General features: G+C 40.0%; 3 protein-coding genes across 4 annotated transcripts in view; 1 reads left to right on the plus strand and 2 right to left on the minus strand.

The window, feature by feature from the left end:
- LOC105465460 (fyn related Src family tyrosine kinase) overlaps positions 1–615 on the minus strand; it is a 153,932-nt gene extending 153,317 nt beyond the window's left edge. Inside the window, exon 1 of the mRNA XM_071096344.1 lies at positions 425–615. The gene's annotated coding sequence lies outside the window, so the exon portion shown is untranslated. The remainder of the gene's footprint in view (positions 1–424) is intronic.
- A 135-nt stretch (positions 616–750) lies between these two features.
- LOC105465463 (5'-nucleotidase domain containing 1) overlaps positions 751–26,835 on the plus strand; it is a 145,898-nt gene continuing 119,813 nt past the window's right edge. Inside the window, exons 1-6 of one of the 2 annotated variants that reach the window (XM_011713907.3) lie at positions 751–943; positions 6,054–6,145; positions 7,891–7,962; positions 10,400–10,506; positions 14,134–14,213; positions 16,631–16,715. In XM_011713907.3, the coding sequence (XP_011712209.2) occupies positions 851–943; positions 6,054–6,145; positions 7,891–7,962; positions 10,400–10,506; positions 14,134–14,213; positions 16,631–16,715 (529 nt within the window). In that variant the 5' untranslated portion in view covers positions 751–850. The remainder of the gene's footprint in view (positions 944–6,053; positions 6,146–7,890; positions 7,963–10,399; positions 10,507–14,133; positions 14,214–16,630; positions 16,716–26,835) is intronic. The other variant, XM_011713908.3, reaches the window with a different exon arrangement.
- Positions 17,682–26,835, minus strand: part of LOC105465462 (collagen type X alpha 1 chain) — a 40,358-nt gene continuing 31,204 nt past the window's right edge. Inside the window, exons 2-3 of the mRNA XM_011713905.3 lie at positions 24,083–24,251; positions 17,682–20,738 (exon numbers count right to left, since the gene is read on the minus strand). Coding sequence (XP_011712207.2) covers positions 18,850–20,738; positions 24,083–24,236 — 2,043 coding nt within the window. The 5' untranslated portion in view covers positions 24,237–24,251 and the 3' untranslated portion in view covers positions 17,682–18,849. The remainder of the gene's footprint in view (positions 20,739–24,082; positions 24,252–26,835) is intronic.

Genomic DNA, 26,835 nt, shown 5'->3' on the forward strand with positions numbered 1-26,835 from the left:
TATAAACCTTAAACCCGGTTTACAAAAGTTTTCTTTTTTCTGTAGCATACTCTATATATTTCTATGAAGTGTCTGATGTCCTTTCATAGAAAATTCTTCATTACAATAACAAAATAGGATGATCAAGTAATAACCAATATTGGTTTCCATAACCAGTATCATCTTGCAAAACGGTTCTTCACGAGGTCTGATACATTTATTTTCTAACGCACTCCAGGGTATGAAATGGTGAAAGGTCTCTCTCTCATTTTACACTTAGGAAACCAAGGAATACAAAGTTTTTGGTTTAAACCACTGTCAAAGATCACGTGGGCGAAAAGACCTTCCAAATCGCAGGCTAACTGGGTCAGAGGGATATTAGAGAATGAATTTTTTCCATGATCTTACGCTATTTCGCACACAGGGGTAAAAGGTCAAGTCTAACCTCAGGATCTCCTGGTTTCCGAGGCGCCCTGAAGGCGATGGAGACTCCCGGTTAATTTTGTGGTAGGAAGGGCTAAGTGCCTACAGGTCTCAGCTGTGCAGCAGCGGCACCGCTCCTATTGCCTTCTGGGTTCCCAGGCTTGCGGGACAGAGCGAGGTCGCCGGCGCTGGGGTATCAGGAGGACGCGAGCTGACTACCTGACTCCGGACGGCGGCGCAGGACGCCGGCCGCGCGAGGGGCGGGGGCTAAGCGTATCCAGGGGCGGTGCTGCAGGGCGCGGGAGGCGGGAGAGGCTGCCGCGCCGGTGCCCTGACAGCCGCAGCCCCGCCCCGCCGCGTCCGACCCGGTCCTGTCCCGCAGCGTCCCGCCAGCCAGCTCCTTGCACCCTCCCCGGCCGAGGGGCTCCTCGGTGCTCCCCGCGCAGCAATGGCTCAGCACTTCTCCCTGGCCGCCTGCGACGTGGTCGGATTCGACCTGGACCACACTCTGTGTCGCTACAACCTGCCCGAGAGCGCCCCGGTGAGTGGCGCGGGCTCCCCGGGGCGCACTGCGCGCAACCTCCATGGCGGCTGGGGCTTGAGTTTCCTCCAGGCTTGGGCAGCGGCGGGCGCTGTCGGGGGCCTGCGGCGGCCGAGTCTTTCCGCAGAGCGAGGCCTCCAGCGGCGAGACGGGGCGGAAGTGTGCAGCCTCCGCTCCGCGCTAGTGCCCTGGGGACCGGCACATTTAGCTCAGCCATTAGCTAATGTTGAGAGAGGTAGGGAAGAACGAAGGAGGGGCAAACTGCGCAAGATCGTGCTGGGGAATCGGTTTCTAGAGCAGAGGAGGGGCGGGGTCAGGAGCACTGGGGCTGTCCTTGAAGATCCCACGTCGTGAAACTTCTCTGCATGTCTTTCTGGACACAAGCTGATTGTGGACACAGCCACTTGATTTGGGACTTGCATTTTTCTTGGCTGCATTTTTCAATTTGCACGATCAACCACCCATCAGTGTTTAAACTGCAATCTGGGAGAGATGCGTAGTATATAGCGTAGTGTATTGGACGGAACACTAGTTGAGAAGTCATTAAGATCTTAGCCCTCATTTTACCTTTTGTCAAGAGAAGAAAATAAATATTTATTGCGCAGCGACTGCGTGCCCCGTGCACTTTGAATACATTCCAGTCCTACCAACAGCCTGCAAAGTTTAGGTCCTCACTGTGCCCTAACGGAGGGGTACATGGAGTATGCATGCTTCCAGACCTGTACTCTCAAATTAATTGCCCTCCCTCCACTATTCCTTTGGTTTCCCAATTCCCAAGGAAACTAATTTTGAAAAGTTACCAGATTTTTTTTAGTCCAAGATCTAAGCATCCAGACAGAAAAAGAGCTGGTTATGAGTACAGTAGTGAAAGCGAGGACTCCTCAGCCAGACTGCCTAACATAGGACACCAGCTCCGCTGTTACTAGCTCTGTGACTTTGAGCAAGTTACTTAACCTGTGCTGCTTCTCAGTTTCCCCATCTGTAAAATGGAGCTAATAATTGGATTTACCTCACAAGATTGTTGCAAGGATTAAATGAGTAAGAGATGTATAATGCTTAGAATAGTACCTTGGCAAAGACAAGTGTTTGCTTTTATGGTTACCACCCAAACCATTTGGAAACCTCAGTTTATGGGTAGAACTCTAGATCACTGGTGCAGACATCCAGCCAGGGCTGTACCCCATTATGGTGATGTCCCTGCACCCGCTAGTTCAGGTACACGTTAAAGGTCAAAAAAGAGTGGCTGCTGGAATTTCTTGTGTGTTGTCTATGCCCAGATGCTAATTTTTTTTTTTTTTTTTTTTAATGTCCTTTTTCTGCTGTTACACTTTCCTGCTTTCTTACCTTCCAGGTCTGGTTTCCTTAGTCACATTGAGAATTAAGAAGGCTTTTTTACTGCTTGGTTCTTCGGTCACTGCTTCCCCTAGGTCTTTGATACATGTTTTCCTTCCCTCTGTGCCTTTTAAATCCTTCCTGAATCACAGTTTTGTGGGTCTCCTCTTTAGTTACCTTCATTTGGAGAGAATATTTTTAAACCACTGTCATGTTAGAGCTAGTGTTGTCCATAGGTGATCATAAAATTTCAGAATATAAGATTCTGAAAGACAAGAGTTTTTTTAACTGCAAACCTGGAGAATAGTGATGTTTAAAGCTTGAAAACGGTAACCTATGAGTTTTGGATCATGTTTGGTGTGGAAAATCTTTTTTTAAGTCCCACAGTGTGCTGAGCACCATGCTAGAGCTGAGGATACAGAGATCAACACGCAGGCCTCCAGGCAGCCTTACACAGCAGGCAAAAATGCTGAAGAGTCTTGGTCCCCTGCGATGGGTAGTATGACCTGGGTCTTGCTGCACGCTGCCAGTGCCTGGAGGGCCTCTTTGCTCTGCACTAAAGCTCTTCATCCCATCAGGCCTCATCTTTAACATGGTTCCCCTTAGGAAGCTTTTTTGGCCCTCTAAAGTTTGCCCTTCCACTCTAAGCCCACCTTCAGTTTTCCACAAAACCCTTCTTCATTCCTCAGAGCACATACGACATGATATTAACACTTCCTGTTTACTTGTTGGACTTCCCCTAGAGCTCCATCTGTGACAGTTTCCTGTGTGTTCTATGTGCCAAACTTAGTACTGGGCACATACTGGGCTCAATAAATAGACTGAATAGGTAATTGGTATTTTAATAACACAATATGATACAGCCATAATTCTAATAAGCATGCTGCTTCTATGAATGGATTTAATCCTTACAACGTCCCTGTGAGGTAGATATCATCACCACAGCCACTGTTAAGAGAGCATTGAGCAATGAGGCACAGAAAGAAAGTGTATCCAGGGCAACCGAGCAAGGTAGTCTGGCTGTGGATTTCTGCTTCTTCCCACCTTGCTGTCTGTATGGTGCCCTAAAACACAGAGGGAATGCCTGGAGCTGGCAAGGTGAGGAGGTGGAGAGGAGTGCTTCACCCACAGGAGTTATAATAAAGGCCAGGACCTTGAGGTGAGCAACAGCACCAGGAACTGCTGGGTGCAAGCAAAAGGTGGCAAGTTTCAGGAGAAGATGGTGGAGAAGTCAGTGGGGGCTGCATCACAGAGAGCTGCGAGTGCCTTTCCTTTCAGTTTTGTAGGCATTCACATGAGGCCTCGGAAAGGCATTGTAGAAGAGAGGATGACACGTGGTTTCTCCTAAGGTTGCAGACTCAGAAGTCTGATGCCAGTCAGTTAACGTAAATGTGTGAGTGGGAGAGCAGGGTCCCAGATATTGCATAGGACATGCTTATACCAACAAAAAGTATTTGTTGTTTATTTGAAAGTCACATTTACCTAGGCATTTTAAAATTTTATCTGGCAACCTTAAGTGGGAACCAAACATAATTTGTAGGCTGCATACGGACCACAGGGTACCAATTGGCAACTGCTGTAGAGTGTGTATTATTATGAGTCCTGAGAGACTGTGAGGTGGTGACAGCTAAGGCTGGGAGAGGAATGTCTTAGAGAGCCCTGTGCCATGAAGGTTTCTAGAGAGACTCAGGACAAACTGCAAGAAGCCTTCTGCTTAGACCAGGGGTTTCAGAGTACAGATGCCCCTGCTTTTCTTCACACTGCTGTTCTCTGCTTCTCTCCTTGTCTATTGGCCCCTTCTCTCCTGTTACATAAAAATCTCCTCCACAAGGTAAGGAACACAGCTGTGGCTGTCCCTGTTGGCATCTCTGATGGAAAGGGCTCCTTCGTTCCAGGAGATTTCGAGTGTTTTAGAATCACATGCCCATATCGTAAACTAATCACTTGGATAACTGGAGAAACTCAAAAGTGCCTCAACCAGAGGCAAATCTAAGGTGTACAATAGCTGACTCTTAGGGGCTTGTGAAAGCCAGTTGTTAACTATTCAGGAATTGTGCAAGCAGGTAAACTGCTGTTAGTGGCTTGAAACAGGCCATGGTGGGAATATTTACACCGTGGAGATGGGCAAGCGCCACACGTCAGGGCATTGTTTCTGTTTTTTTGTTTTGTTTTGTTTTTAGCAGCATATGACATAATAATAGCAAATACTTAAATTGGATTTGCTGGTGTGCCAGGCTCTGCTCTAAGCACTTCACATCTGTTAGCCCTGCAGCACTGGTTTCTTATAAGCAGGATCATGATATGGACTTTTTATTGTCCATAGTACTTTGTACCACAAAGTGACTCAGTGTATTTTTTATTGTTTTTTCCTTTTAATGAGTAAATGAAAATCTGTAAAACACGCAGGTCAGTGGTTTTCAGTGTTCTCTGTGCTTCAGAGGGGGCCCTCTCTACCATGTACACTTGGAAACTCTGGGTAGTTTTAAGAAGTGTCACCTATGGTTCTGAATCACCATCAGGGTTGAGAACTGTTGATATATAGTGTTAACATAATGTGGGTCGATTAACAGTTGACCTGGATAAGGTCACATTACACTGGATGGAAGTACATGTATACTGATTTTAATTAGCTTTATGACAGGGAGCAACTCAGTTTGACATTTGACAAGGAGCCTTTGCTTTCTCCATGCTCATATCCTTACACTCAGACCCTGATACCGCTACTCCAGCTGTGTGCAGGTCCCCTCAGTTTCTGAACCTGAGTCACCCCCCATTCCCTCTGCATTCACCCAGCAAACTGCTACATCTAAGTATCAGTGTAAATCTCACCACCCAGGAGAGATTTCCCCCACTCCTCTGACTCCATCTTCTCCCTAAGAGTATGACATGTTATCAAAACCTGTCATGGGTTAATATCTGTAGAAGAAGGGTCGGATTGTTCAGTGTGTCCTTTTGGACACTGTGCAGGTTGACTCAGACCTCTGTTCTGCTCAGGCTCGAGTGTCCCTGACACTGGCCAAAGAACACTTCGAGGTAGAACAAGGTTGGGCCATCTACCTTTTGTGCACTTTTTGTTTGGTATGTACAGTTCTTTTAATGTTAGCCAGCACTTAAAAACCAGATATTTTACTCAAAAACCTAGCATTTTTTGTTGTTGAGAAATAAGATCTGTCAGCAATCAACAGAGTATTTATTATTGTAATTACTGTACTTGCTTCCAGAGGCTTTCTTTGTCCTTTTTCTTTAGGTATTTTTTTTTTTAATGGTTTTCGTGTATGTGTGTATGGAGAAACAAGAATGATTTCCTACATCTGATAGAGGCGTCGTGACTTGTTTAGATCACCTGCCTGGTCCCCATATGTATTTCACTCTGAGATTTCCTTAACCTGGGGCTTTTCTGGCCAGAATGGACCAAGGATGGATGGATAGAGTGGTCAGCATATTTATTATCTTAGTGATGTATTAAATAAGTTTAAAAAGCTTTGTCAAGTCTTAAATTATGATCTCCAACCCAATAGAATTCAGGAGTAGGGCTAATAATTGTCTTTGGTTGTATAATTGTCTGCCGATGGTATAATTTTGAACGGGACAGCTACCTGGGGCATGCAGGAGTTGATAAATTGCTTGTGAGGAATTAAACTGCGGAACTTCGCAATTACAGATATTTCCTTCCTCCTACTTGCCCCCATCAGCAATTCCATTAGGGTTTTAGGTCTGTGACATTAAGAATGAGTAGTGGGTGTTATATTTAATCTGTTTTTCTTCCCCTTATTTGCAGCTCATTTATAATAGCTTTGCCCAGTTCCTAGTTAAGGAGAAAGGGTACGATAAGGAATTGCTCAGTGTGACCCCAGAGGATTGGGATTTCTGGTAAGTTCTTTTTTGTTGTTGTTGTTTTTTAAGTCTGTACATCTCCTGTGGTTCTAACTGTTACTGATAAAACTGTAATGCTTTCTCTTCTATGAAGACAGAATGTGAAATGTGAAATTGAGTCAAAGGACTCATGTCTTCTATATTAAAAGTTTTGTATTTAATGAATTAAAGTGTTTTCTGCTTTAAACACTTTAAACACTAAAAAAATTAGACTTGCCTAATTAAATGTGAAAATAAGCTAAGACGTTATGTGACTAATTTGGATATTTTCGTATAGCTTAAGTTTGTCATAATAGCTTCAGAGGTTAGTGAGAACTGTTTCTAAAATTTACGTCTTTAAGAAAAAGGTTTGGCTTACTATCCTTTAAGAACTATAAGAGAAAAGGAGGAATCATCACATTTTGAGTAAGTCTGAATTAAGACCATTGGTTTTCTGTCATTTAGATCGACATTCCTAAGACTCTTACTGCGAATTCCCTTCCTGGGTTAGGACTCCCAACTTCCCAAAGCTTCCTTTGTCTTCCTCATTTAGATAACAAAACAAACAAATATCCTAAGCCACTTTAAATTGTTCAGTTTAAAATCAGACCAGGCAGGCGTGGTGGCACATCTGTAATCCCAGCGCTTTGGGAGGCTGAGGTGGGCAGATTGCTTGAGGCTAGGAGTTGGAGACCAGTCTGGGCAACATGAGAAAACCCCAACTCTGCAAAAAATAAAAAATAATTAGCCAGTGGTGGCATATGCCTGTATTCCCAGCTACTGGAGAGACTGAGGTGGGAGGATTGCCCGGACCCAGGAGGTCCAGGCTGCTGTGAGCTGTTGATCATGCCACTGCATTCCAACCTGGGGTAGAGAGTGAGATCCTGTCTCCAAAAATAAATAAATAAATAAAATCAATAACAATCCTAAACCACATGAAAAATACCTACATTATGTTGATCTAGTATACATTCTTTTGATATTTGGTTAGTCTTTTTTGATGTATCATTTTTGTAAAAGGAAGAAACAGTAATATGTTACTGTATTAAATTACTGACTCTGGAAATTTTACCCTGAACAAAAGTAAATAATCCTTCTAAAGTACCCTGTCATTTTTTGTTTAATTCCCTTAGTATTTGGTAGCCATTATACCACTTTGCTTTTATTATTCATAATAATGAATCTGTACTCACTTTTCTCCCCAAATCCCACAAGTCTTTTACAGTAAAGGAGATAAAACTTAGTATTTGACTTTCTTTTAGTGGTTTTCAATAATATGCCTTGTCCAGAGAGCAAGTTCTTGTAACCTGACCTAAAATGAGACGAATTCTAGAGTGTAGGAAAGACTGGCGAAGTGCTTAACTTGTAGAATATAAGTGTGTGTGTGTGTGTGTGTGTGTGTGTGTGTGTGTGTGTGTGTGTTTAGTGGAAAACATTTGTGATGTTTAACAAAGTCATGGGATGATGTTCAGGTTCTTTTTTTCTCTTCTGAGTTTTAGATTTATGTTTTGAAAAGCCTAAAGATTTTATAAACTAAATATGCTGTCCTTATTTGCCTACATAACAATTTTCCTTTTATACCTGCTCAGTGATAGATATTTTATTTTACGGTTCTTAGATATTCTTAATTGTGTGATTAACATACCATTCCCCTGGGTGAGAGAATACCTTTTTAGCATTATGATGTTTGGAAAATATAGGTTGTCATTTCTTAGGTTAGCTAAATATATGAATCGATTGATAATCAAACTTTCCTATTTCAGTTGCAAAGGTTTGGCATTGGATCTAGAAGATGGGAACTTCCTTAAACTTGCAGATAATGGCACTGTTCTCAGGTAATAAAACTTAGTTGTGAAGTCAAAATTGTATCTTCTCTGAGACACTTTATTACTGAGTGGCGTATGACCCTTACAGTATGGGTTAAATACAAATATTTTAATTAATCAGATGACAGATTATCTGTCTGCCTGCATGTCTTTGTATGAATTGTTTGAGCCATTTAAATATGAATTTGTGAGCATTAGATTTAAAGGTCTAGTTCCTTTATGTTTACCTCATTAGAAATATTTGTAGGACATACAATAGAAAGTTTACAACTTGCTACATCTCATTGACCACTCCTTCTGGCAAAAGAGCCCAGGAATTACACTGTTTTAGCTTGACCACTCCTTCTGGCAAAAGAGCCCAGGAATTACACTGTTTTAGCTGAGTATGTAGCTGCCTAAAATAAAATTGGGGTTATTTTGGTTAAGGAAGAAAGAATGGGTATTGGGTAGGGGTTGGTGGTCCGTACCCTCCACCCTCTCTTTCTCCATTTATCCAAATTTGGCCCTGTCATGCGGGGGACCTGTTGTGTCCTAGCTCCTTCTGGAAGATTTTCTGGACTGTTCCAAGTCTCATCAACCTCTTCCTCCTCCCACACTCCAGGCTGAGTTTCTTTACTTCTCTCCTCTCTGAGTGGGCCCAGCCTCTCAACTTTTGCTAAGGGTATGACAAGCAGTCCAGAAGCAGCTGCTGTCACTGCTCTGTCTCTCACAGGGCACCAGGGAGGGAGCATCTGTTTTTTTTTCCAGTACTAATAGTACAGGAAAGTCAACATGGCCATGAAGCTATATCATTTATTACATATACAAACAGGATCAGAATCAAAGGAGAGAACTCCCAGGCCCCTAATATATGCTCTCTGTTGATGCATCATTCTTTTTGCATGATGTAAACACCCTTCACATTTTCCCCCAGACCTTCCCCTAAGGCTCATCTAACTACAGCAGGTGTAGCCCCACCTTTGGTATTTTGTAGTTTGTTTCCATGTTTATTTCTCAGGCATTGACAGATAGGGTACGTGTAAATGCAGCTTTGTCTTTGACCTTTAACTTCACTGTCAGATTCTCACAGTGTTCTTGGCTATCTTCAACCACAGTTAAAAGAATGAAAAGCTTTCTACAACTTTGTTTCTTTCTCTCTTTGTTCTGTGTGTCTGTCCCTGTCCCAGTACCCCTCACACAAGGTCTGTCTCTCTCCATCCAAGTCCTGGCTAACCTTTAGTTTCTCCTGAATTTATTAGCATACCTCCTTGATGCTTTCTTTCAACCAATATAGTAGATTCCTTTTCTGATCATATTTCCCATTCAGGATCCTTTGATCTTTACATATAGCTTTCTAAAATGTTAACCGCTTTATAAAAGGGAGCCCATTTGTGATTTTCCCCCATTTGCTTTTCTTATTTTATTTCTTTTTTCCTTCATATTATTTTGTTACCACATTATAACACCAAGCGAATAATACTCTCAATCATTATAATTTCTCATGATAAACTACATTAACATTTCAACTACAGTAGTCCCTCCTTATCCTTGGAGATTATCTTCCAAAACCCCCAGTGGTTGCTTGAAATCACGGATAGTACATATCCCTATATGTACTATGTCTTTTCCTACAATAAAGTTTAGTAGATAGAGTAAGAAAATATAAAATATAACAGTAGAACTCAGAATAGTATGCAGTTTAAAACTTATGAATTGTTTGTTTCTGGAACTATGCCCTTTTCAACCCAGGTTGACCACAGGTAACTGAAACTGTGGGAGAGCAAAACTAGATAAGGGGAAACTACCATATTTCTCTATAGCGTAGGATTCTCTTAGCTGGACCTAACTGATGCAAAAGCAGTATTTTGAGCACAGAAAATGCCTACTTTCTTGTCATGTTGCTCTGTTTTTCCACATTCCTCTTTGATTTCCCCATGTGGTTTTAGCCATGCTGTGTCCTTGAGTAGGCAGGTTGCTCCTCCTCTTGTCTTCACAGTCCTGCGTACTCACAGTCATCCACCTGTGGGTGCCAGGTGCTTCTTGTGCCTCCTGTGGCCCCGGTGGACTCATGCTTTGACTCTGGTACCTACTCCTCTTTCTCTAGTGCTTCCAGAACCAGCTTCCCACTAATCCACATGGCTGTTTTCTAATTGTTCCAGGTATGTTCATCTTATTTGTATAGTTAAATGACAACTTCTCTAAAAAAGGGTGGTATCTTATCCAGTGATGACCTCAGAATGAGCATCTCCTAATCACCTGCTACTTGGTGGATTAAAGCGGTGAAGTGCTACAGCTGTCCATAGAAATGCTTTACAGAATCCTAAACAGGGAGGCACCTAGTTGAAAACAGAAAAACTATATGTATTTGTTAGCTGCAGTGGCAACAGGGATCAACAGTCCCAATGACAGAGGAAGGGGCATTCAAGGGAACCATTAATGAGCAATGTACATCCTCTCCCAAAATCAGGGCAAGCCATGGCACCAAGATGATGGCTCCAGAGGTACTGGCAGAGGCATACGGCAAGAAAGAATGGAAGCACTTCTTGTCGGACACTGGAATGGCTTGCCGCTCAGGTATGACTCAAATGAGGCAGCTCCACCATCCACTTCCTGTTTGTTTTGTACCCTAAACCTTCGATGTCAGGACAAAGAAGACCCCCCTTTCCCCTGCTGGGCAGGATGCAAAAGGGAGCAGCTTCAGTTTTATAGCAATAGGATGTATTTTTTCCAAGTGTATTTGACTTCTGTTTGGCAGACGGTTCAAAATACTGTTCACAAAAGATTTTATTGGCACTCCTTTTACCTGTACTTATTCTGGTTTAAAGATTAGCACTTAGGAATAATACAAGTTTTTTTAAATGTAGAGAAGTATGAAAGAAGGAAAAAAATGGCCTGTGATTCCACAGCCCAGTTAAAGTTTGTTTACATTAAATATTAATCTGAGCACATGGTTAGAAAATGTAAATATTATAGAAATGAATAGAAGGAAGAGTAATTGTCTTCAACTCGTGTCCTATTTTTTAAAGGCATACAAAAGGGATTATGTATTTACCTTGCTCTTTTCAATTTACATCTTGGAGAGTCTGGCATCAGCACAGACACACCAGGTACACTTAGTTCTTCTGAACGCTGGGATGCTCTGCAATTCAGTGCCTGTATCATGATTTTTTTCATCAGGCTCCTAGCAGTGGACATTTATGTTGTGTCTGGTATTTCACAATTACAGACAAGCCTGTAGTGATGTTTTCATGAATGTATATTTTTCACTTTCATACATATATCTAGGATAAACTCCTAGAAGTATACTTGCTCTAAAGATATGCAGGTTTAAAATTTTGATAAACATTGCCAAATAAGTCTTTTATTTTCAGGAACTTCAGTTGATTCTATAGTTGTAGCTTTCTTCTACATTTAAGTATGTTAATCCTCAGAGTTAAGAACAGAGTTGTAAAGTACATTCCGTATCAGTACGTTTAGGAAATTTAAAGCACTGATGGATGTAGAGATGTTTAATGACAACTTGTTTAATAATCTCTTTCCGGGTTGTTGACCTAACATAAGAATAGTGTTCCTTGCCAGCTGATCTCCAGAGAGCAAGTCCCTTTGAACTTATCTTCCCCAAATGGTAGATTATGCAGAAACAGCTTGGTCTAGTGGAAATCACAAGGGGCTTGGTGCCAAACAGTCCTGGATCATATTGGCTCTGTTATTTGATGGATAAAGTGACTCTGGTACTAAGTCACTCTTAGCATCAGTTTTCTCATCTTTGAGCAGAGATAATACCACCTTTGCAAAAGTGAGAACCTTTGTTAACATAAATTGTTCCCTTCCCCTCAGTCCTTCATTTGCCATTCTACCATGGCCACTAAGACAAAGGGAGTAGGGTTGGTAGTAGCTTCTTGGGGAACAGTTTTTCTCTGTGTAAAACTTCATGATTATGGGACTTGATCTTGATTCAGAGGCTTGTTTTGTTGAACTGGGCTCACTAATCACTTCATTTGCAATGAGCTGTCTCTTCTATACAGAGGTAGAGGTTGAAGCTTCCGTGTGGTATAGTGTCAGAGTGTGGGTATTGGGTGAGGCATTGCAAGCAGCCTGGCCCAGTTAACAGCTCAAGGCTGAACAAGCCCCTTTGTGTCCACACAGCGGACATTCTGCCCAAGTTCAACAGTCAAATAACCTTAGCCTCTTGCGTTGTGGGTGAAAACCAATGAGCTCTTCTCATTCGGTTCCCCCTGAATTATTTGATTAGACCTCAACCCTTACTCAACATCAGCAGTTCAATTCTTAGACTGAATTTCATCTATTAGTACCCACAAAGGAAGAAGAATGGGAGGAGAAAAGCAAGGTTATGTAACTGGCAATGCTGGGAAGCTTCCTGCTTCAACAGTGCTTGAGATAGCTGGCCATGAAGTTGGGTCAGTCTAGTGTCAGGCCAAGAGATACGACAAAAGTGCAGATTAATGAACGTTGGGAAGCTTTGCCCACTGTCCTAAGTCTTGGGAGTCCTGGAGTGTCATATAGTCTTACCGCATAGCAAAGCAGAGGCAGAAAAGCACATGGCATATCGTCTTCCTTTTCTTCCAGATCACTGGTTGTTCACACTGGCAAAGCCATGCTAACCTTTCTTAGGAATTAAAAAGAGCCTGAGAGGTTCCCCTAACAATATAAGCTGTGAAAGAGTGAAAAACAGGAAGACTGTACCAACCAAAATGTTTTTAACTGAGGGAATGGACACAAACTGGCACAGCCATTTTGTGAATTAACAAAAAGAAAACTTTGGGTTTTTTTATACATTTTAAAATAAATTTACAGGGAGAAGTCAGAGGCACAAAATAATATTCAGAGGAACAGAACCCTGGCTTCTGCATGTGGTTTTCTTCTAATTTCCTTATAATACCTCTGCATTCCAAAGTAATCTATTTGATTATTGGATTACTCATTCATTCATTCAGCAAACATCTTGAGTGCTTAGAATATGCTGAACACTGTGCCTAGTCAACACTAAAGAACAAGCCAAGTGTGTTCCGTCACCTCATATACATAGCTTACAAATGAGAGGACGGGGGAATCAAAATCAGGCGATTATAATGATGTAATATAAAACCTGGCTTTACCTATTAGTTTTGTTTGATTCTTCTTTGTGTCAGGTATTCTCTAGGGAACTCTATGAGGTTGGGTTCCCTCAAAAGCAGAGTGGTTATTCTTGATCCCAGTAGTCAGGAGTGAAGGAATGAGAGGGTAGGACAATAGGAACAATAGTTGCTGGACTCCACTGGGACTTCCAAGGAGAAGTGCAAAGAATACCTCCCAAAGTTGTCTGTCCATGGAACAGGAAGCAAGGCATTCATTTACTGGTTTCTGAACCTGTTCCAAGTGTGAAGTTGGCCACATGGACTCCAGAGCCTTTAGGAGAAAGAGAATGACACAGTTGTGCCAAGGTGGGATGGTGCTGTTAGCATAGTGGTGGTTGAAATCAGATGTGGGCCAGGGGAATGTGACATGGGTCATCAAAAGTGTCTGTTCAGGGACAGCAGATCCAAAAGTCACATGTGCCAAAGAAGGGCTCAAATGTAATTCTACCCTACGGTCATACAGAATAAACCAAATCCCTCTCTTCCACGAAATCTTGGAATGTACCTGTCCTACATTCTACAGTTTTTATAAGATAAGCACACTGTGTCTTCACATGGCATGGTTATATTCTACTTCTCACCACAGTTATTTTCACATTATACTGAAATTTGTCTTAAATGGCATACAAATAGAATGCAGTACTGTAGGTGGGGTCAGCCAACCAATCTGAAAAAGCACTATTGTGTGGAGTACTTCGTGGTACTCCAGGGTTAGGTTAATTGATTGTTTTGAAATTCAGTGACGTAGATAACGTCATATGGCTTTTTCATATTCTATTTTATTTTTTGCACATAGCCTTTTTAGTTTTTATGTTCTTTAAGATGACTAAAACATCTTCGAATACAATGCTTCAAGATACCATATTTTAACTTTCTTGTGGTGCCCTCAGAGCTTAAATCTTTCTTAAAAAACAGTGACAGCAAATAATGGTGCCATTTTGAATTTAAATGAAGGCTTCTTCAGATAATTAAACCAAAATCTAGTGTCTCTTCAGCCATACTCTTGTGTATTTCACATACACGTAGCATTATGTTGTTCCTAGTTTAAATTTTTGTTCTTTTTCAGGAAAGTATTATTTTTACGACAACTACTTTGACCTGCCAGGAGCTCTTCTATGTGCCAGGGTGGTGGACTATTTAACAAAAGTAAGTGGGGACTCATTTTTTAAAACTATGATATGTAGTCAGTCATAAATTGGAGGACCTAATTATATATTGCTTCTGAGTTGTCATTTTGCTTAGTTTCTTCTTTGTGGTTTCAGAGGTGACTGGGAAAGAAAAACATGATGAATTTGCTTAAAATATTTTTGGAAAATTAAATAGCAGTGACCTTTTTTTTTTTCTCTCAGGAAAAATAAACCTGTTCTCCAGCAGAGGGTGCAAAAGTTTAGGAAAAGAAAATGAATACAGAACTTGCATCTGGACAAAACATTTTCTTTAGCAAAATAAATAGTTTCATTAGCAAAATAAAAAGTTAAAGGTGATTAGGAAAATTCAGCATGTCTTTAAGCATTCTAAATACTATAAAAGCAGAAAAATTGGGTGAAATTTTAAAATTCACCATTTTGAACATCATTTAATGAATATAAATTTTTTCTTTTGTACTGTATATCAAGATTAAATAGATCTCTGGTTATACTAGTTTATACTTACAACTGAAGACCTATGAGCATAAAACAGATTTATCTGTCAGAATCACTTTCCTTTATGCATATGTCTTTTAAAAATAACTGCTTTCGGGGCCAGGTGCAGTGGCTCACGCCTGTAATCCCAGCACTTTGGGAGGCCAAGAAGAGTGAATCATGAGGTCAGGAGTTCAAGACCAGCCTGGCCAATATGGTGAAACCCCGTCTCTAATAAAAATACAAAAATTAGCTGGGCGTGGTGGTGTGCATCTGTAGGCCCAGCTGCTAGGGAGGCTGAGGCAGGAGAATTGCTTGAACCCGGGAGGTGGAGGTTGCAGTGAGCCGAGTTCGCGCCACTGCACTCCAGCCTGGGCGACACAGTGAGACTCTGTCTCAAAAATAATAATAATAATAATTATCATTTTGATAATAGAGCACAGTAATGCTTTATTTATGAATCAGAATTACATTTATGTGTTGTGAAAGTTTCCATTGATCAGTAGTTTGGGTATGTTTATAGAACTCTTTATTAACACAAGATGGAGTCAGTTTCTCCTTTGGTAGTTACTACAAGCAGAGCTATCAGTCTTTAAATATTTTGGAGTTTGTATAATTAGATATAAATATCTAGTAGTCTGTCTTTGTTTAGATAGGTCACTGGTTAATGTTTCCAAGGAAGTAAAGGATCATAGGGTCATTTATTTTAATGTAATGTTTATTTGCTTTCTGATTAAAAAAAAAATCTTAATGAAAACAATTTACATTTTGGATTTGGAACCTCATTCATCTCTTCTATTGAGACTTACAGCTCTTTCACATTGAAATTCAGGTTAAGTGTGCACTGAATTCTACAGTAACTAGCTTTTGGGGTTTTAGAATGTCAGTCTTCTTAGTCCCATTGATGCCATAGTATGTTATATAACACATTCTGATGTCCCAGAAGTTATATAACACTGTGAATTTGCTGTGTTTAAAAAATATTCTATAATTTTTAGGCTTTATAGTGAGTGGAAATTTTTATTTTATTTGGGCTATATGAGCTATATTAATTTTTAGGGATATGTATGTGTATATGTAGCAGTCATTTTCATGGAAGATTTCTTTTTAAAAATCACATTTAGAAGAATGATAACTTTATTATGTTTTCTAAAATATAAACTTCTATCAAAATATAGTAATATAGATGCTCCTTAACTTATGATGGGGTTTTTTCCTGATAAACCCATCGTTAAGTCAAAAATACTATAAATCCATTTAATACACCTAGCTTACTGAACATCATAGCTTAGCCTAGCATATCTTTTTTTTTTTTTTTTTTTTTTTTTTGAGACGGAGTCTCGCTGTGTCTCCCAGGCTGGAGTGCAGTGGCATGATCTCGGCTCACTACAAGCTCCGCCTCCCGGGTTCATGCCATTCTCCCGCCTCAGCCTCCCGAGTAGCTGAGACTACAGGCGCCCGCCACCACGCCTGGCTAGTTTTTTGTATTTTTAGTAGAGACGGGGTTTCACCGTGTTAGCCAGGATAGTCTTGATCTCCTGACCTCGTGATCCACCCGCCTCGGCCTCCCAAAGTGCTGGGATTACAGGCTTGAGCCACCGCGCCCGGCCTGCCTAGCATATCTTAAACATACTCAGAACACTTCCATTAGCCTACTGTTGGGCAAAGTCATCAAAAAAAAGCCTATTTTATAATAAAGTATTGAAAAGCTCATGTAATTTATTGAATACTGTACTGAAAGTGAGAAACAGTGGTTGTATGGGTGCTTGAAGTTAAGTTTCTACTGAATGTTTATCACTTTTGCACCATTATAAAATAAAAAAAATATAAGTCTAACCATCTTAAGTCAGGCACTGTCTGCATTGTAATTGTTTGCCAGCATTTTTCACTATGCTTAAAAACTGAATTATTGCATTTGTTACATTTGGAATTGTTTTTCAGCAGAACAATGGTCAAAAAACATTTGATTTTTGGAAGGATATAGTTGCTGCTATACAACACAATTATAAAATGTCAGCTTTTAAGGGTGAGTATCGTGAACAGGGGCCTTCTGATACATGTTTGTTAAACTATGTTTGTCTAGTGAATTAGTTGGAAAGCAGGTACTTTGCTGTGTATCTTACTTAGGATTTAATTTGAGCTTAAATATTATTATAAAGTTGGTTCTGCCTACATTTTCAGAGGTCCTTTTATTTGTGCTCATTTCATGGCTCTAGTTGCCCATATTCCAAGCTATGCTGTTACACTCTCTTTTACCATGCCTGCCACGAGGGTCATTCTGTGAATTCCCTAGAATCGAAGTCCAGTTTTGCTTGTTCCTGGTTTGGGCATGAGGGTTGGTGACTTGTCATCATTAGTGTAGTAGTTTTAGACAGGTGGACAAAATGTCTGCCAGCAGAAGTTTTGTTCTTGTTGCTTAAGGAACAAAACTGGCTGACCCAGAATGAGGGCAGAGATGTCATCAATCTTGAGCCCAGAGTTTTGCCTTTCCAATCACAACTTTGCCTGGATTATACAAGATTGCTTCTCTAAGGAGTACATAGATGCCTTTATAGTATGTTACCTCAGTGACTTGAGCCACATTGTCCTGATTCAACTAATAGGATGATGGACGCTCAAAAGTAGTATTTTTCAGCTTAGAAAAAATGTTGCCTTTTGATTGACATAAAAAATTGCTTGCCTTTTTAAAGTATAATTTAAGCCATCAAAACAATTTTAAATATTATAACTAAAAACATGTCAAGACAATAAATAGTAACTGCAGAATATTTGTTCAAACTGCATATTTCTCTGTCACCTGCTGCTTTCCCTCCCAGGAGAAAATTACAACTTTGGGGTGATTGTGTCATTTTTCTATCCCTAGTCATCAGCCCTTGACCCTGACTCAGATTGCATGTGGTTTTGTGGGTACCTCTTCACAGTCAACACTGAATGGTTGGGTCTGTGGGAATAAAGATGCATCCCCAATAGAGGGACATATCCATGACAACTGTAAAAGCCACCCACCACTTTATTGTCCTGCTTTTTTATTAACTTTGAACAATGAAAAGCCTTGAAAGAATGGTTGAGAACAGCAAACTGCTGCTTTCAGATTAATTCAGTGTAAAAATCTATTGATGTTATTTTATTGCGTCGTAAATAAGGAGTAGGTAAAACATTTTGTGCTTTAATAAGTGAGGCACAGCTTAAAAGTTTTAAACAGCAATATAAAAATACAGTACAGAGCATAAATAAATAATATATCTCCACTTCTAGTCGAATTTTGAAACCCTTAGTGTTAATTATAACTTCACGTGAATGGGAGGTACAAGGTACATGTGCTAATGTTCTGTAAATCCAGAAAATCGTATCACATAAAATTCAATAAGGAATTAAAGAAATCAAATTAATCACACTTGTGTTAAATAAATAAGAATAGGTCAGATACCTGTTTCCAAGTTATGCTGGGTATATAAAAAGCTTCTCTGCAATCATAGAAAAGTTTGTAAAGATTCATTGATGAAAGCACCTTGCAATTCAGATGAACTTCAATACAATATTGTGGGGCTTTTTTATGTAAGAGCTTTAAAAAGTATATATGCACCTGTATATTTGAATAGATATTGATGAAAGGGGCCATACAGGCCTCAGAGTAATGCACCATCAGAAATACTTCAGGGGATACAGTGTCTTTTAAATTTGAATATTCAAGTATTTAAGTTCTATGAAGTTATATGATACCGCCTGGATGTTTCCTAGAAGTTCTGTTATTCATAGTTAGAAACAGGCTTTTTTAAAGAGGAAATGCCAAGTTTCTCAAATCAAGTTTCACATAACTTAGAGCTCTATTTCTGTTTTGTTTTTTTTTTAATGATGGTTGGTTGTTTTTGCTGTTGTTGTTGTTTTTTAACATAGCAGGACTTCTTTGGTGATAAATATTGGAGAAAACCTTAAAGAGCCTTAAGACTGCTGACTAGAAATTCATGAGGGGCTTCACATACATTTTTACATTGCTGCTCACTTTTCAGGGGGAAAGGTTGTGAGTCTGATAGCTCAAATCTGTATCAGAAAATAAAAATTACATTCTTTTCAGCCTACCTCCATATGCATTTTATAGAGTGGGGCAGAGTTGGAGAATGCTTTTTCTAGCACAAGATTTAGATTAGCTCTATGGGGTGTACTCACATTGGAGCCACTAGGAATCCTGAGAAAGAGGAGTGGACATACTCAGAGGAGTATAGGCCATTTGACTCGGCATTGGGCAGCTGGAGCCACACCTGGTCATTTTCTGTGAGATCGATGATGGCACTGCCTGAAGCCTGATCCAGGTAGCCTTTGGTGTATTCATCATAGGTGTACATTATAGGGGTGCCATTCTTATACAGGCCTACCCAAACATGAGTCCCTTTTACATGCACGTGGTACGAAAAATAGTATATTCCTGGTATCCTACAAGTAAAGATTCCAGTCCTTGGGTCATAATGCTGTTGCCTGTTATACAAAATCTTATCAAATGGGATGGGAGTTCCTATTGCTGGGTAAGCTTTGGAGAGAATAACAGTAAAAGCAGACACAGGCATTCCTGTTACCCCCTGGTTGGCACTAACAAGAGGCGTCCCAGAAAGACTGGGCCTTTGGCCTGCCTTTATAAAACCCTCAGGCATGACTGCTTGACCTGGTGGGCCTGGAGGCCCAGGGGGTCCTGGAAGGCCAGGCTCTCCAGAGTGGCCTCTTGGACCTGGAGGCCCTGGTGGCCCAGTGGGTCCATTGAGGCCCTTAGTTGCTATGCCAGCTGGGCCAGGAGGACCGGGATTTCCTGGATCCCCTTTAGACCCAGGGAATCCTGGAATCCCTGGTGGCCCAATAGGGCCTCTAGTGCCTGGTATTCCAGGGGCACCTCTTGGCCCAGCCTCTCCATTGTGTCCGGGCATTCCTTTTGCTCCTGCTGGGCCGACAGGGCCTGGGAGACCAGGAGGTCCTCCAACTCCAGGGTCACCTTTTGGGCCTGGTAACCCTGGGTTACCCTTAGGACCATCGAGACCCGGTTCTCCTGGGTACCCTGGTTTTCCATCTGACCCAGGGGAACCCCTTTCACCCTTAGCCCCAGGGTATCCTGTAGGGCCAGCTGGCCCTGTCTCACCTTTAGGGCCTGGGAGACCATGGTTGCCCGGGATGCCTTTTGGTCCTTGGGGTCCCATATTCCCAGGGGGTCCAGTCAGACCTGGCTTCCCAGGAAGACCTGCTGGCCCTTGTTCCCCTTTGGCACCTGGACCCCCAGGAAGGCCAGCAGGTCCTCTTTGTCCCTTCAGACCTGGCAAGCCTGGTTTCCCAAAGCCAGGAGGCCCTGGGGGCCCAGCTATTCCTGGAGCCCCAGGGAGACCTTTTGTTCCTGGAATCCCTGGCTGACCCGGGGCTCCAGCAGCTCCTGTCTTCCCAATACATTCTGGCCCTCGTTCCCCAGGAGGGCCTTGGGGACCTGGTGGGCCAGTTGGTCCCATTTCTCCTGGAAAACCCCTATCACCTTTGATGCCCGGCTGTCCTGGAACCCCATTTTCACCTCTTTTTCCCACTCCAGGAGGGCCCGGTGGTCCTGTGGGACCCTGAGGGCCTGGAAGACCCCTCTCACCTGGACGACCAGGAGCACCATATCCCATTTCCCCTTTCTGTCCATTAATACCAGGGACTCCTGGTGCACCCTTTTCTCCAGGAAAGCCCCTGGGTCCCGGGGACCCTGTGGGTCCCTGTTGTCCAGGTTTTCCTGACACAGAAATTCCAGCTGGTCCAGGGATTCCAGGTGGTCCCGGTGGGCCCCGTGGTCCTGGAAGGCCAGCTGGTCCAATATCTCCTTTTGGTCCGTATGGTCCTCTCTCTCCTGGTTTTCCTGGGAGTCCTGGCACACCTGGCTTCCCTACAGCTGATGGTCCCGGTGGTCCTGGCAACCCTGGCTCTCCTTGGAGTCCAGGACTTCCGTAGCCTGGTTTTCCTGGTGGTCCGGAAGGACCTGGGTGCCCTCGGGGTCCAGCAGGGCCTGGTGGACCAGGAATACCTTGCTCTCCTCTTACTGCTATACCTAAAAGACACACCCAACACACCCACCCATAGAAGGGGATGGTTAGTGACATTAAATATGAATTGGGGCATGATATTTCAGCGTCATTTATTCCATGTAGACAGAACAGTCTGAAATGGTTTTAGATTATATGTTTTATTTTGTTTTAAAAAACTCTGCTGGAGAAGATGGTTTCACAAAACCATGGCCACCATAATACTTTTATCCCATGACAGTGACTCATGAAAATGAGCTGGGATTGAAGAATTCCTCTAAAATAAATGCAGCGGAGGTAAATTTAGTACATTTGTTTTGGGAAAATCATGTACAGAAAAGGCAGAAAAAGAGTAGTGCAGAATAAGTGAGAAAATGTTTAAGAACTATAAAAATTTTCCGTGCCAAAGCTACCCTGTCAGACATAAAAGAGAAACAGAATTAATTCTGATTTATATCTGCCATGCCCCTGCTGAACACAAGTTAGATTTTGGTTGATTTACTTTTGCCTCAGAATATACTGTGAACTCTTCTACTCTCCATTATTGACTTAAAATTGAAACAAAGAACTAGAGAATTAGACATAATGGGTGAAGTACATAAAATAATATTAAAGTACTTACCTAAATACAAATATATATTGTTTGATTTCATAGAGCTGTAAGTTCACTTGACCTGATAAACTAAACTTAAACTAAAAATCATGGTGCCTGTGATGTGAAAAATGCTACTGGGCCATAAGTATGGGGAAAGCACAGGGTAAAGATGTTTCTGAGATTTGGAAAACATTTGGTGTATATAAATGCAGAGCAAATCATTAAAACAGATATGCCGAAATAGAAAAATAATTGTTTTAGATGTAGGTTTTTCTTGTACTACTTAGAGTTATATTTCAATTTGAAAACATAGAGCTTTCCCCACGGATTTTCAGAAAATGACATCAGGAAAAAGACTGTGAGAAAAATTAATTTATGTAAAAGATTTCCATATGTTAACAAATATTTCACTGATTGTAGAGTACATACATGACTATATTATGTATAAGTGGATGTTGACATATTGCAAATATGGAATTTTTAATGGGTTGGAGGAATAAAATAGTGCATTTTTTAAAATGCCACTATGTTAGATTGAGGTTTGCTTCAGAATCTGATTATAAGGGTCATGTTCACACTAAAAATAGATGTCTTAGTCTGATTGGAAATCTGTTTTACTGTTAAAGAGGAGAAACAAGTCAATGGAAATGAGTGCATTGGGCATCATCCGAGGCTAGAACTCCAGTGACAGGGCGAACTTCGTCACTTGGAAGATTGTCCTTAATGGGTCCTTAACTTCTCAGTGCAAGAAAGAATTTGACTTCTATTGAGTGCTTGGGGAACAGCCCCTGTTTCTAGGTTGTCATCTGAAAAATTCTTCTTCATTCAAGATTAGGGTGGCACAATCCTCAAGGTAAAATGACTACTTACTACTATTAAGTTGTTTAAATGCCACAAAGTGAAATCGTGATTGGTTGTGTCAGAATGTGGCACGTGCATCTGCCCAGCAGCTGTGGAATCCTCTGCAGCATAATTTAGTATGTTTTGACAGAACTCTTTTTTAACCTGTGTTGGATAGATATGCCTAGGAATTATATAGTAACTCTTTGAATTTCTTTTATCAACTTAATGTTTTACTTGTGTAGACTGTGGGCTTTTGTGTTTGTTACAGTGCATTAATGCCTGCCAATGGATGATAATGTAGTTGAGTGGCCATCTAAAAAGAGACTAAGGTGGATTTAGTAGTTTAAATACAACTCCTGAACTTTTCATTTGTTAAGATATTTTCATTTGTTCTGCAAAAATAGCCAAGATAACGGAGTATATTAAGAGAAGATCAAAGTATTTTTAACCTTCTAAAATAGTGCATTTTCTTTTTAATTCAAGACTGTTTATTATGCTCTTATTAAGGTATTAAAAAGTCTGAATTTGTGATCATAGAAACTATTGAATCCAGTGCAGTGCTGTTTGTCATAGCATTTCAAATTGTGTTTGTTGCTTCAAGTAAAGCAGAAAGTCCCTGTGTCTTTTATTTTTTCTCTACTAGCTTTTAATTTTTAAAATTTTTATTTATATTTTGAGACATTCGAAAGTATCTGTTGTATACCTATGCATTTATTTTCAAATCTTGTTTCCTTTTGTGAAATATTTTAAATTCCATCTTTCTTCTTAAAAAGATAATTCTATAAGTTTCATTTGCTCAAAATGGTTGTTCCCAAAAGCATAATATTTAAAGTTTGTAACAAATATCCTTAGCTTTGTTTACAATATAAAATATATAACTAAAAATATTATGGAAAGGGAATTTGAAGCCTACAGTTAGTTTATATCATTCAGTAGATATTTTATAGGCAGTCATGTCATTTGCTATTAAATAAAATTAGTGAATATGAGGCCTAGAAGTTGCCCTTCTTTGAGAACCTTAGTGCTTTACATGTATTATCTCAGTACTCTTCAAAGAGTAACCAAGAAAGCTGGACAGATAAGCAGCAGATTCAAGAAGAAAGTTAACTTATTGAAGGCTATATTAGTAGCTAAAAGTAGTAGAAGTAAAACTAGGAGTAACAGAAATAGTAGTAGAAGTAATGGCAACGCTTAAAGCACTTTACAGGTATTAATTCATTTAAACTTCGCAGCAGTCCTTGAGATAGCTGCTCCTTATTTTGCAAATGAGGAAACTAAGGCATGAGAGGACAAGTAACTTACCTCAGGCAGGTCACACAGCTTGTACATTATAGTTAAGTCTCTGCATTTTACCACTAAACTATATTAAAAATATGTAAGTAATTATGAGAATTGCAGTTTCATTTGCCTGCTTGACAATTCTCATAATTACATTTGTTCATTGTTGGGGTGAGCATGAAATATTTTTGATAAGACTCAGTTTTATGTCTGTTTGTGAGCTAGTTGAATTAGTTTTTAAAGTAAATGTTTAAGTATTCAGCTAAATAAACCAGCTATCTTCTTTGTACAATTGGCAGTTATTTTTAGCTTAACATGTTTAAACTTGATTAATTTTGATTAGATCAAGATTTCTGGATTACGTGCAGTTATTTGTGCAAAAACGGCATCTGAGAAAAAGATTTCTACACACAAAAGTTCTTAATTTTCTGCAGGTATATCTTTCTACTGTATTTTCAAGTATATCCTTTCTACTGCAATTATTGGATATTCTTATTCTACTTTTTTCACAGATCACTTTGTTGTAATAATTTGGGCTAATTCAGAAGTTTGAAAATAACACCGAAGTTAAATACATTTTGTAAAAGAGATTATTAAGATTATAGAAGGCAGCAACCAACTTGTTAATAGAACAAAATATACAATTCAGTTTACCTTTACTCTTTATGGTGTAGGGAATGAAGAACTGTGTCTTGGTGTTGGGTAGTGGGCCTTTTATGCCTGTGGGTGTTTGGTATCGTTCAGCGTAAAACACTCCATGAACCAAGTTCAAGGATACTAGCAGCAAAAAGGGTATTTGTGGCAGCATATTCTCAGATGGATTCTGAAAAACAGAAAAGAATAACTTCATACAGCATTGTTATTAACCTATTTTGTTATTCTCGTGTTTCACAGATGAGTTCTTTATACAGTTATCTACTTTTTTAACCTATCCTATATGTTTTTAATATGTGCCATAAATAAATGAGAGATCATTTTTTAGTTATGTGAATATATGTCTTAGTTATTTTTGGAAGCTATACTCAGGTAATCAAGTAAAAATAAAATGATGTACCTAAAGCAAAAGAAACAGAAATTAGGATTGGATGTCTGTATTAAATAATCCAGGATCTTTGACACAGCTTGAAATATCTAATAGTTTCAAAATACACTGAAATTCAGATTAGGGCAAATTTTTACAATTTGGTTTTATTAGGACTATTATCTATAGACTGATGCAATAAGAAGTTTCTGAGTGCATTTTAGTAGAAACCCATTTTTTAAAATCACTTTAATACTTCTAATGCTTGAGAAAACTCTAGTACTTAAATTACTGAAGTTTCTTTCCAAGCAAGTTAACATGAAAGTCCGCCAGTGAGCATACACTTACCTGGGTGCTGGGAGTTCCTGGAGATGGTGCCTTGGCAGCTTTCTGAAGCCTCCTCTGCCCAGGTGAGCAGTGCAGAAGGTACCTCTCCAGACCTTCTCAGTGGTATTTATACTGTTTTTCTCTTGCTACATGAGGTTACCCTGAGCTTAAGCTCCTCCCCTCAAAGGTGGTAAGCACTAATTATGGTGGAAAGTTCTGTTGGGCAGGCACACAAGATCAGGCTGGGCCCTCCTTTTCCTTGTTTTCTTACTGAAAAATAAACCCTTTGTCTTAAATATATATTAATCGTTTTAACCAGAGACTATCTTTTTCTGTGATTTTATTTTATTAGTTATTACTCTAGTGTTTAGGCTGGTTCATGATAGAATGATGATACCCCCTTTTTATTTTTGAAAAGCACATTCTTATGTTGTTTGGTTGATATTATATAATTGGTAGTACGCAAAAGCGGATAAAAAATTCCTTGAAAGGGGTAGTGGATTTAAACTGTCATCTAAATTATTGAGTTATTACATAAAGTTATCAATGTGTCTGTTAATGTTCATAAATTTTTGTGAAAATAACTGACCCCAATTCGTAATTACTTTTAGGCTTACGCAAAAGAAAGAAAATGGTGAAAATGTAGATACGCTGTTTTGCATATCAGAATTTTAGTGTAAGCCTTCAGAAGTTAATAAGAGAAATTTAAAATATGATAGCATATTAAATACTTCAAATTTTTCAGACAGGGAAAATTTGAATAGTAGAGTGAATTTGATAGTTGAGTTAGCAATATGATTATCCTGAAGGATTTAAATCCGTCATTCACAACACTACGCTATATTCAGTAAATGACTTCAGATTTTCTTGCTTAAATTCGGATTTACTTTAGAGTTGCAGTAGAGTTTGCAAAAACCCCTTAATTTGATAATCTCATATTATGTTAATTTACATAAGATTGCTGTGTTTATTTCAGGGGAAAAAAATCTTCAAACTTGGCTTTCAGTTTAAAAAAATATATATATTGGCTTAACTTGCAGTTTCCTTTAGGAATCATCCCAATTAGAAATATTTTTTCCATGGCCGGGCGCGGTGGCTCAAGCCTGTAATCCCAGCACTTTGGGAGGCCGAGACGGGCGGATCACGAGGTCAGGAGATCGAGACCATCCTGGCTAACACGGTGAAACCCCGTCTCTACTAAAAAATACAAAAAACTAGCCGGGCGAGGTGGCGGGCGCCTGTAGTCCCAGCTACTTGGGAGGCTGAGGCAGGAGAATGGCGTAAACCCGGGAGGCGGAGCTTGCAGTGAGCTGAGATCCGGCCACTGCACTCCAGCCCGGGCGACAGAGCGAGACTCCGTCTCAAAAAAAAAAAAAAAAAAAGAAATATATTTTCCTCAAAGATGGAAGTAAACATTATTGTTGTCAATTTCGGTAGTTAGAGTCTGTTTAACAATGTTGGGAAACCTTTAAAATAAGTTTTTAGGATCCTAAAAAGTCTAATAAAGATGGGAAGTTGAGAGTCCAAATTTTTTATCTGTTTAAATTTCATCATTTTGAGTCAAAATCAAATTGACTATACAGGTGAACTGGTTGAGAAAGACAGTTCCTTACACAGGCATAGCCACATCATTTTTCTATCTCCGCAGAATTAAAGTAGCATGAATTCAGGACTCATCAATAATTGAAATAATTGAAAGTTTGACCAGTGAATGAAATAAAGATTTGTCCTTTTTCTTTTCCCTTTCCCTCCCCTGCAAGCAACTTTCTGTGTTTTAAACAAAGCCTTGTATAGCCCTTTGTGGAAATGTAAATGGATAAGGCATCTCATTGCCTCTGTCCTGTCACTTTTAAGCCTTTTATTGATTGCCATATTTAAAAAAATCTACACTGTTATATATGTCTCTGTATAATACTCATAGATATGTGTAAGATGTTTCTTATAGCAGTTCAGAATAACAGAATAGGAAAGTTTATATTATAATCATTCTTTTGTCATTTGGAAATTATATATGGAATAGCTTTTGTAATTATAATATGTACTCTGCTACATCTGTCGG

The sequence above is a fragment of the Macaca nemestrina genome, chromosome 5, assembly GCF_043159975.1.
Source record: "Macaca nemestrina isolate mMacNem1 chromosome 5, mMacNem.hap1, whole genome shotgun sequence".
Lineage (NCBI taxonomy): Eukaryota > Metazoa > Chordata > Mammalia > Primates > Cercopithecidae > Macaca > Macaca nemestrina.